Below are 12,227 nucleotides of genomic sequence, written 5' to 3'. Positions count from 1 at the left end.
CAGGTCATATTTAATTTTACACATTTCTATTAATAATTTATTAAAAAGCATACAAACTTAACACCAACTAACAAAAAGAAAAAGCATTTTTAACTTCCCAAATAGGATTGTAAAGTTCCTGCATCGTGATTCTGTTGTGTTATATTAAAAATTAACTCAAGGCCGTCCTTAGGCTGAGAAGTATTCTCTTCAATAATCCGTTCCAAGTTGACTTTGATCTGTGCCATTGTAACACCTAAGTAATCACTGCCCGTTATCATTAAAAAGAGGTTTCAAATGTTGTGGAATCCCAAAATAATTGAGGAGCTACGGTATTTTGTTTTTGTCTCAGAAGTGTATGCATATTGTGTGAATGGGCATGTTTACTGGAATGGCCCCCCTTTTGGTATTATGTAAGTAACTGTGTGGGTTGCATACACCTTCTAGCAGTCCTGCATATATTGTGCTTAGTTACCTATTCTGTATTTTTCCCCCCATCTTCCCCAAGACCTAAAAAATGTTGGTCTTGCTCACTGCTTTTTACTGGAATAGTGAAACAATTGTGAGGTCTGTTTTATTTTTGGTTCTTATAAGAGTGTGAAGGAGGTTGCGTTTACACATTTTTTGATTACTATTGGAACTACTTTTAATTAAATATCTATAGCACATGGCCTTAGCAATTCTATGTGGTTAATATTTAAAAACTCTTAAGAATTTAGTTATTAATACGCAATAAAGAGTACCTTTACTACTTTATTTCAACAGCCTTACTAAACGTTTACCCAAAGTTGGAGAAACCATACATGGATATAAATTTTTCACTGGATTTGGAGGGAAAGGTGCCAACCAATGTATTCAGGCAGTTCGGCTTGGAGCTAAAACCTCAATGATCTGCAAGGTAAGAACTAATTTATATATGCTATTGTCAGTATATTCTCTTGTAATAAATTGCCTAAGTATTAATGCAGACAAAATTTACGAGTTCATTTTAGCAACTAACAACTGTCTTATCTAAGACAAAAAAAAATAAGTAGCAAACGGAATACATGTATTCTGTTTTGGATGAAGATTAGTACAATATAGGGATAGACAAATGATGGACCCTTTGCAATCTAGGACTGCCATAGCATCCCATGAGCAAGCTGGTAGAGCAGCCGGTAGTGTTAATATATAGTAATACTAATATATTTTGAGAACAGGGTTATGACATGCTAAATTAATGTATCGGTCTATTCTGTATCTTCCCAAATAAACAATAGAAAGTATCAGTTTTGTATGGCTTAGCACAGGGGTCGGCAACCCGAAAAAGGAAAAGAGCCACTGGGAACCGGTTCCATCACACATTAAAAAAAGTGGGAGCCGCGTGCGTGCGTCCATGCACGCGCATGCGCAAAAAAGTTTTGCGCATGCGCAAAACGGGTTTTTCATGCGCGGACGCGCGCGGTTGCCTTTTTTTTAATGTGTGATGGAACCGGTTGCGCGACGGCGACGGCCCGTCTGCAAAACTGCCGCTTTCGGCAGCCTGCAAACGTGCCGCGGCAGCTTTCTCAAGAAGTGGCGCCGCTACCCATTCCGAGAGGTGCGCGCGCACCTCTCCGAACGACCGTAGGTGCGCGCGCACCTCCCCAAACCTCCCCAAACGTCGGCAGGTCTCCGGACGGCGGCGGCTTGGGAGAGGTGCGCACGCACTCTCCAAACCACCGCCATCCCGTTTGCACAGCTGCCGTGTTCGTCAATGTTTGACGAACGCGGCAGGTCTCCGGATGGGATGGCGGCGGTTTGGCGAGTGTGCGCGCACTCTCCAAACCGCCGCAATCCCGTTTGCACAGCTGCCATGTTTATCAATGTTTGACGAACACGGCAGGTCTCCGGACGGGACGGCGGCGGCTTGGAGAGGTGCGCGCGCACCTCCGCCCTTCGGAAAGGTGCGCGCGCACCTCTCGGAACGGGCGGTGCCACTCTCCATTTGGAGAGGTGCGCGCGCACCACTGCCCGTTCGAAGAGGTACGCGCGCACCGGGCGGCTGGGAGCCGCAGGTTGCCGACCCGTGGCTTAGCATGATCTCAGATTGTTGTTGTTTATTAAGCAAACCACAGCTTAATGCAGTTTATGAATCAGTTAGTGTAATTGAACACATGGAGCAGACTTAGAACATCTTTCAGTGTCAAAACTGAATTCGTGGTCCTTTAAGCCAGGGGTCCCCAACCCCTGGTCCATGGACCAGTACTGGTCTGCGGCCAGTTGAGAGCTGAGTTGTGCAAGCAGCAGGTGAGGGCGCAGTGCTCTGTTTGCACAAGCAGCAGACACGTTTCCACAACCATCCCTTCCCTCTGCTGCTGCCGTTCTGCAGAGCCAGAAAGGTTGAGGGATCCACATTGCAGTCTACTTCCCAAAGAGCTTTTTTGTTATTTTCAGGGATATCTAAAGACATACAGAATAGTTGTTGATATAAAATGTAGGGAAGTAAGTCTGTGCTTTTTCAGAAGTAGGTATGAAGGAATTTTATCTATAATTAACCAACAGCGATTTCCTTTTTGCCCACCAGCCTCTTATAGTGTATCTTAACATGTACAACAATAATTTATCCATGATTTAAACTAAAGAATTTGTTAAGCGGAACCCTTAATAAAATGTTGCCATGTGAGATACACTGTCCAGGACTTCAGGGCTTCCATTTCATATCCTTGTTACTTGACCTCATTTTACAGTGTTATGTATTGTTTTTCTCTGACATTCAGCATTTGGTGACTACTGTGCATCCTCTGCCATTATTAAATGGTGCATAGATACGATTCTCCCACGGGTTCATTCTTTAAGAAATATTTTCCATGTCCATCATTTCACAGGTCACAGAGCATATCATGTTGTTTAGTTTTCTTTGGTTCCATAATTTAACTGTATTTTCAACAAACCATAAGTTGTGTGATTTCATTATCAAAGATATTAAATGCATAGTCAGCAAATCTGGATTTCTTATTACATATTTTTAAATATTCTGTAACATGCTACTGTTTAAAAATTATTTTTATTTAAATTACTTGGCTGCCCAAATTCACTTTAAATGCACTTGTTCGAGAGAGAAATGATGTTACTCTCCCAGTCTTCAGTGCTATATTTCTATAGAGGGGAGGAGGACTCCCCACTGGATTCAGTACTTCTTGCTTCTGAGGAAGATATTAAAAAGGAATTTTAATCATGTTATAAAGCCATTGATATGACTTATGGATCAGTTGTAGCAATATTGAGTAATATAAAGCTCCTGTTTCTAAAATATGATGACAGTGGAGGTAATATAGAATAAAATTGTATTGGTTTTTAAAAACAATGAACACGTTTTCATTTTTGCATATTCAGAAGGTTTGCATTTTGAAATATTTTTAATGACTGCAAAACAGATATTTCAGAGGTAGTCTTCAGGGTTAATGGAAGCTCAGCAACATGGAAATTCATATCTTGCCCATCCTTGAGAATGTTGTCCAAGATGAGCTGGGTAATCTGAAATATGTAATGTTGTTTATTTTTGCTGTGTAGGTTGGGAAGGATTCTTTTGGTAATGACTACATTGAAAACTTCAAAAAAAATGGGATTCCAACAGGTATCTTCCTTATTTTAATTCAGATCCAAATTATACCAGTAATCACTATATACTGAATATAAGACTTGCAAAGTTCCCCTCAATGCGAAAATGAATAGAGTGGTAAACAAAGGACTATCATTCTTCATAATATTTTTTTGTGGTCTATTGTGTCCAATTCTCAAAGACTGGACAAGTCCTTGCAGTTTTCTTGGCAAGATTTTTCAGACTTTTTTAAAGATTTTTTTTAATCCCACCTTTATTATTTTTGTACATCACTCATGGCAATGAATATACCTAATATTCCTTCTTTCTCCTATTTTTCCCAACACCAACAATCCTGTGATGCAGGTTGGACAGAGAAAGGCTGAGTAAACCAAAGTCACCCAGTCAGCTTTGATATTTGAATTTTTTCATGTTTGAAGTAGTTTGCCATTGCCTCTTTTCCCAGCATTGTGAGAAAGTAACTGGGCCAAGATCACCTAAGCTGGCTTTGTACCCAAGGCAGGACTAGACCTCACAGTCTCCCAGTTCCTGGCTCCTTCATAGTGACTAAAGGTAAAGGTTCCCCCGCACATGCATGCTAGTCGTTTCTGACTCTAGGGGCCGGTGCTCATCTCCATTTCAAAGCCGAAGAGCCAGCGCTTGTCCAAGGATGTCTCCGTGGTCATGTGGCTGGCATGTCTAGATGCCAAAGGCACACGGAATGTTGTTATAGTGGCTAGAACTCGGTAAAAGTGACCGCCAGCACAAGACAGACAAAAAAAATACTTCTTTCTACATAACATTTAGACTTGATTCAACCACTTGGTTACCTCACAGCTTATTAATCTCTCAGCTTAAATGGATTTAACACCTATATTGTGGTTTAGCATATCTGTGATGGAAACCAGCAATTCCTAAGACAAAGATGGCTGTTATGTTAATGTAGAACAGCCGTTCAGCTTCAGGGCTACTATGCGTCACATAAAGTATCTGTTAATTCAGAAAAATAGGAAAGAAGCCATGTGAGGGGTCCCTGATGCTCTCTGAGCTTGGTTGTGATGCTAGTGATGATTTAGTGTAGCCCTCTAAGGGTGGTAGTCTCAGGAAACAAGAACTATTTGGGTTTCTAAACAGACCTTTATAGCTACTTGGGTAATGTAACAATGTTAAAAGCTTATCAAAGCAATTTTCCCATTTAATATACACCTAGCTGCTCATTGTCTTTCTTATGTTTCCCCCCTCGGATTTTTATTTTTTATTTTTTTGCCTTCCCAGGGTCTATTAGGCATTCCATCAAACCTTAAGTTTAAACATCAAGACTGTAATAGTAATTGACATCTTCTCACCAGTGGTCAGCAATCAGCTGCAGAGTTTAAGGCTTCATCTAGCTCAAGGGTGTCAAACTTGCAATGTCACGTGACATGTTGCAACGTATCATGACTTTTTTGCCATTTCCGGCAGTGGGGTGGGCGCAGTTTTGCCATGACGCATCTGGCCCACGGGCTGGCAGTTTGACACTCCTGATCTAGCTGAACTGTGAATCTTCTGCCAAGTCTAGCCAAGGAATCAATCTAAGTAATGAAGTGTTAGGAAATATGTGATTTACTGCTGAATCTGGTCGGAGGAATCTGACAGCCATTGGTTAGGTGGTTTTAGAAGGAATTTTACAGAATCATGAAGTATATTTTTTTTCTACACAAAGCTGGGAGAATATATCTCCTGCTATTTATTGATAGAGAGCGGTTCTCATTTTTCTTGATTACCGGGTGCATTGGGGAATGTTAATGGGAAATGGGAAACTATGGAAAGCAAAGCTTCCCCATCTGTGGTTTATATTTACTGTATGTACCATAAAAGTACATAAATGGAATCTATATTCTGGGGAATATTTCATCTATGATAATTTATAGAAAGGTAAAAATTTGAACAGGCTATAAGCTACTAACATGTGGCTTCCATGAAGGATTTGGCTAGACATTGTTAAATTTAGGTCAAAATCCACTTTTAAACTACTATCTTCAATGCATTTGTGCAGAGTAAACTACCGTAACTTCCAGATAAACATGGATAAAGGTAAAGGTTCCCCCGCACATGCGTGCTAGTCGTTTCCGACTCTAGGGGCCGGTGCTCATCTCCATTTCAAAGCCGAAGAGCCAGCGCTTGTCCGAGGACGTCTCTGTGGTCATGTGGCCAGCATGACTAGACGCTAAAGGCGCACGGAACGCTGTTACCTTCCCACCGTAGTGGTCCCTATTTTTCTACTTGCATTTTTACGTGCTTTCAAACTGCTAGGTTGGCAGAAGCTGGGACAACTAACAGGCACTCTCTCTGTTACGTGGCACTCGGGATTCAACCCACCAAACTGCCAACCTTCTGATCGACAGGCTCAGCGTCCTAACCCACTGAGCCACCACGTCACTAACATGGATAGGAGTGTGCTATTATTCTAATTCAGCCAAGGCTTTACAAGGGTTACTCTGTTTCCTGAGCTAAAAGAGTCACTTTATGGGTGACTCAAATAAGCATAGCAAATGCACACTCTTTTAACCATGAGTTTCATTACATGTCTATGTGAATAACAAGCGTACTACAGCTGCCAGTAATGTCTGTACTAAATTTAGATCATTTTTTTTCCTGAATACAGAATTAGCCACAATTAATTAATCTTGAGCTTGTGTTTGCTGTCATGTGGGTGTAATTTAGCACTTATGTTTTCCCCGCTTCTGGCATTGGTATTCATTATTAACATTTTAAACGCCAGCTGTTCAACTGTAATGTTTGCTGATGTAACTCACTAGTTTGTATATTTGCTGAAAGAGGTATAAAACTTTTTTCCTTCTTACTCTAGAATTTGTAAGTCAGACAGAAGATGCTGCAACTGGAGCTGCTTCAATCATGGTGAATAGTGAAGGTACATATCAAGGAATAAGCTGAATTTTATTAGTTTGGAATTATATATGATGAGCATATTAATTTTGTCAAGTTTCATTTTTTAAAAATATAACCAAGTTAGTTTTCACACATGATACATATCTATACCATTGAGCCCAGAAGCAAATACACATAAGCTGTGTCCTATATCACTAAACTTGGATGGCGTGTGTTGGGGGGTTGAGGAGACTTGGCGACGTCAACAGGATTACAGGACACAGCTAATACCTTTTCTTTTTCTCTCTGTCTCACATATTTCATATGCTTTATATAGAATGACTCAAAGGAAGCAAAGTGAACTGTAGATTAAGCTCTTACAAAATCCTGCAGACCTATTCATGTCCAATTAAAGAAGGATTAGTGGTAGTCCTCTTCCTCATATATCTCATGATCAAATTCAGTAGTACTGTTTTCATTTCACTGAAAATGATTGTGCCTGGTGTTGTAGGTAGTGAATTTTGGTGAGGAATAGCGATCAGTTATGGCTTGGGAACCCCTCTAGATTACTGGGCAAACTTGGCTACAGAAACAAAAAGAAAGATCCATTCTTTTGTTTCTGTAGCCAAAATTTGCCCAATAATCTAAGGGGTTCCCAGCCATAAATGATCGCAATTCTAATTACCAGTATAATGTAATTTACATTATAATTCTACACTTGAGAGACCATGTCTTCAGTGACTGAATTTTAGAGCAGCTCATTATATCAGTTTGCTAAAATAGTATTGTAGCACAATTCTTGGACATTACAGGGCACTGAAGCACCAGCTTATTGTTCATAGAATACCATCATTTAACTTCTTGACACCTTTCTATATGTTGAGAGCCCCTTCAAGTTGAAAATCTTGTTTCAGCGTAGCTATTAATTACTAATTTATTTATTTAATTTAATTTTTATACCGCCCTTCTCCCGAAGGACTCAGGGCGGTGTACAGGGCAATACAATAAAATACAATATATAAAAATTAAAAAATATTAAATACAAACAGCCCAATTCAATAAATTAATACAAAACATTAAAATACCCCTAAACCCATCAGACCAGGCCGGCTTGTTCAAATAATTGCCGTTCAAAGAAGTCAGTCTTATTTTTCCATACACACAGAAGTCTGCGTGCAAAAATCTTAAATGCAAACTGGGAATTGCAATGGCTGTAAAAGAGTGACGTGCAAGATTAAAGAATGGAAATAAAGTTCTCTGGATGTAATATTAGTTTAATGAACTTGGTAGCTGATACAGATTGCAGACTAGAAGCTGGCTTTTTCCCCTCCAGGCATCTGGTAGACACAGAAAAGTTTTCACACACTGCTATCTCCAGAACTCAGCTTTGGGTGTTGAACTGCTGTTTTGTTAATTTGCTTATTTTTGCCGCAGGGAAAAATTGTTTGGAAAGTACTTCGTGGTGTGACAATTGTAAATAAGTGTCTTTGAGCCTTTTCCAGAATGATGCTGTCTAGAAATGTTTAGAATCCAGTTCCCAGAATCCTCCAACCGGTATAGAATATTAATGGGACAAGTATTTCATTTGGGTTTCTTTTTTCTAATTGTCTTTCCTGAGATTCTCCCCCCCACACACACACACACATTTTACACTAGCCTATCTATGCTTATCTTTAAAAATAAGAGAGAAGATTATAGAGGTAGCCCCATAGCTTAAGTTAGGGTATTATAACCCATTAATTGAAGATCAGTGCTCTAGATTCTGGCTTAATTTGTGAGAAAGTATACCTAGTCTTGTTTCAGCTCTCCTATGTATCTGAAAGAATAAGTAAAAAAAAACCATTTTGACAAAGATGTCAAATGAAAATAAATTCCACAACTATCTAATACATTTATAGAACTGTGATTGGTCTGACAGTACTGAATAGGGTGAGAAACTGATGAGAGTTCCAAGCTGACCAAAAGAAAATATTTTATGCATTCTGTAGTCATCCGATATAGTGTCATGAGAAATTGTTGATAGCCCCTGGTTCTGAAGCTCCATGAAATAAATGACAAGTTTAGCAATGGCCATAATAACTAAAAATGGGATCTAGTGGTAAAAGAATATGCCTCCAACTGAACGATCCTTGGCATAAACATTGGGATTAGTTACCTCCATGTGATATCTGGATGATAACTATTAAAGAAAAATGTTTAAAAAACATTTTAAGCAATGGCAAAAAATGGCGTGCTTTCTCTTCAGCTTCAGCCCCATCACTATTCCACAAACAACAAAAATAACAAAAACTGTAAAACTTTACCTCAGAAATCTAGGGGGGGGAGAGAATGAAAAACTTCAATCATGTACACATAAACCACATATCTCTTCCATGTTATATCATTAACCCATTCATGATGACATTTAGATCTTCAAAAAGAAATTCTATGGCCTTAAGGTGACCATTCCACCTACTTTATCTCTTACTATCCCTTTGGTAATGCACCATTAATAGCAGTCTTTCAAAGTGCTACTAAACGTAACTGTAGAAGCTTTCAGAAAGTATGCTGATCATCCTGAGATTTTAGGTTGGCATTTTTTTATGTTGGGCAATCTTTCACTGAATGTATCTGGGAGGAGAAAAATCTGGGCTTTAGCCAACATTGTTTGGAAATTAAATTCCTCTGTGAGAATGATCATTATATTATTCCCATAATTGTATCTTAGGGAGGCCTTTTGAAATAAGACACTCTGAGGTTTAATTCCGAAGGAATGTTTTGTAAAGTAGAGGTTTACAATCCACAATCACATAGCTATACATGATTTGAAAGCCCCGCTTTAGAATTTGATAGCAGCAACTATAAGAAAAAATAACTTTGAACGTTGAGCAGTTTACTGATGAAAATTGGTCAAGAACTATACTGTTGGCAAATGCATCTGCTGCACGATCTGCACAGGTAGGAATAAACAAAGTCAGTCTAGAACAAATATAATGCCGCAAATACCAATATACTGGGGTTTTATTTCTTGTTACTAGAAGATTTGCTTGGGGTATACATGGTTCAGATGCCAAAGCTTGGGAAGACATTGCCATCATAATTACTTCAGGAACTACCTTAGCAGCTTTAATCTCAACAAATCCTTGGAGGAGAACAACAGAATCATCTTGTGGGAACTATATATTCTCATATAGGTAGTCCTTGGTTTATGACAGCAATTGAGATTGGGATTTCCATTGCTAAACAATACGTCACATGACCATGACACTTAGTGACAGCAATCTGAGGCAGTCCAGTTCCCGTTGTGACCCCAAAACGTGTCCCTCATTAGGCAGGAAGAGGCAGGAATCTCAGGTAAAGAGTACTGGGAAGCCAAGTAGGGGGGAAGGCCAGTACAGGCAACAGTGAGTTGTGAGAACCTAGGAGAGCACTGTTGCAGACTGCACACGGGCAAGGTGAGCTGCAGTTGAGAGGTAAAGTGGGAGCAACTTACCGGAGCAACTTCTGATCTTCTCTACCAGCTTTCCCATTGAGTTGCTTATGGGAAACCAGCAGAAAGGTTGCAAATGGCAATCTTGTGACTGCAGCTCCCTCCAATGTCATAATCTTGAGCTGGGCACATAAGTACCTGGATCACAATCACGTGACCATGGGGGTGCTGCAACGGTTGGAATATTGAGGACTGCTGGCATATCCATTTTTTTCAGTGCTTCATAATTTTGAATGGTCACTGAACAAATGGATGTAAACTAAGGACTATCTGTACTTTAAAGTCCAATTTAGTAGGATTAAAGCCATAGTGGTATTTCCTAGAGACAGTGATAAGTGGGCTAATACTGAAAAGCCAAGTGATCGGCTGATATGGCCCTGATACCCTCTTCCCTGATGGTATGGAAACTTTAACAATATAATTACATCAGATGGTTTTATCTACCTTAATACTGCAATTTGGAACGTTGCTGCTATAGGGAAGCTGGAGTTGTTGGGAAGTTCTCAGCCTGGCAGGGAGGAATTAGCCTGGAGTCACTGTACAACCACAAAAGGCCTAGAACTGAATCCCCCCCCCCGCCCCAAGTTCTTTGGAGTCTTATCTAACTCAGGGGTCTTCAAACTTGGCCCTTTTATGACTTGTGGACTTCAACTCCCAGAATTCCTCAGCCAGCATGCCTGGCTGAGGAATTCTGGGAGTTGAAGTCCACAAGTCATAAAAGGGCCAAGTTTGAAGACCCCTGATCTAACTGTTCCCAAGAGGAGGCTGAAGAGATTCCTGTGTTGTAGGCAGAACATTAGTTTGAACTCTCTGCATGTGGGGTCTGGGTGTTTGTCCCTGAGAGGAATGCAACCATTCCCCCCACCCCCACCCCCAAAAAGTGGATTTTTTTTGACTCTTATTAATCAATAGGGGATAACATTTCCTTAGAACAACCTATACCCACATGCAATGTTTTCCCAAAAATCACTGCCTTTTCTGAAGCTCTCTCCCATTTCCTGCTATAATTTAACAATACTGTATGCATCTCAAAAGTCATAAAATGGGACAAAACTAACTTAACCACTGCTTTGCTTAGCAGTGGAAATTTTGGGCTCAGTTGTTGTTGTCAGTTGAGGACTCCCTGTGCCTGTGCTTTGTCCTCCAACATGACACAGACCTTATATGACTTCATAAAAAAATAAAAATACAAACAGTCACGGTAGTGGTGCAACTTACGGCATACCCCCCCTTTTTTTAAAAAAGGATAACTTGCAAACATTCAGTATTTTCTCTGTCAGACACAACTGTCTTGTCCTTTGATACCTATTTTCAGATCTATATTCCTTATTGCATCAATCGGTCAAATTCTCAGCAAACATGGTATTTCTTGCATATAAATCTAAACCACCCCAATTGTGAGAGGCAACAAAAAGTACAATGAAACCTTAGTTTTACCCCGGCGTTCTCACCATTTCTGTGCAAGCTAGGATTTCTTATCATAGACACCCCTTGAAAATCAACATGCTATTAACTTTATAGTATTAAAAAGCCATTAAGAACCATATATGTCATGGTGTCAAGAAAATACATTTTATGTTCAGCTTTAGTCATTCTAAAATTTCACCTTTGTTTTTAGGAGAAAACTTTATTGTAATTGTTGCGGGGGCGAATTTACTTCTGAATTCCAGTGATTTAAAAAGGGCTGCTCATGTCATCGCTGAAGCCAAAGTGATGGTCTGCCAACTTGAAATAACCCCAGCAATTTCTTTAGAAGCATTAAAAATGGCTCATACCAATGGAGGTAATCTAATAATACGAATTATTTGCTTCATTCCATGAGTGCTTTCATTCATATCCTTTTAATGTAGCTGTGTTTCAAAGTCATTTAAAGCATGGTGGTGCCAAGACAAGTGACCTAAATCCAGGCACTAGCGATATACTGTAATTTAATAAAACAATGGGGCCTGTGAAGAACAGTTGGAATTTCACTTGAATTGGCATGAACCTGGTACCATGTGTGAACCTTGCTCTCGTTTCTTTTTTTTACCTTTTGAGTGTAATTTTTGATCAAGCCAGAGTAGCAGATAACTTCCTTAGCAGCAGCAGATGACTTGAGATCGTTCAGTGAAATGGATCCGGGTTTATAGACCCTCATTCTACTGTATATCTCTGGGAATGCAAGATGCCTTGGGCACACCACTTCTCCTTTGCCTGCTATCAGATGATACCAAGCACCATCTTTATTTGAAAGGAAAACATTTCTGAATTTAAGAGAAACTTTTCAGAAATCCAGTTAGACAGAAATAAACATTATTTCTTCCAATACCATATTCTGAGATAGTCGTCCCAATTTATAAATCTTTGTGTCAC

At 39.6% G+C, this 12,227-nt stretch overlaps 1 protein-coding gene across 1 annotated transcript in view; it reads left to right on the top strand.

Annotated features, from left to right (window-relative positions):
* Positions 1 to 748: 748 nt before the first annotated feature.
* Positions 749 to 12,227, top strand: part of LOC308662969 (ribokinase-like) — a 40,869-nt gene continuing 29,390 nt past the window's right edge. The window contains exons 1-4 of the mRNA XM_081319114.1: positions 749 to 877; positions 3,511 to 3,574; positions 6,387 to 6,449; positions 11,494 to 11,658. Of these exons, the coding sequence (XP_081175240.1) occupies positions 866 to 877; positions 3,511 to 3,574; positions 6,387 to 6,449; positions 11,494 to 11,658 (304 nt within the window). The 5' untranslated portion in view covers positions 749 to 865. The remainder of the gene's footprint in view (positions 878 to 3,510; positions 3,575 to 6,386; positions 6,450 to 11,493; positions 11,659 to 12,227) is intronic.

The sequence above is a fragment of the Vipera berus genome (assembly GCF_964194415.1).
Source record: "Vipera berus genome assembly, chromosome: 1".
NCBI classification, from domain to species: Eukaryota; Metazoa; Chordata; class Lepidosauria; order Squamata; family Viperidae; genus Vipera; species Vipera berus.
The sequence above is the reverse complement of the archived record's forward strand: the minus strand, read 5'-3'. Positions and strand labels throughout refer to the sequence as shown.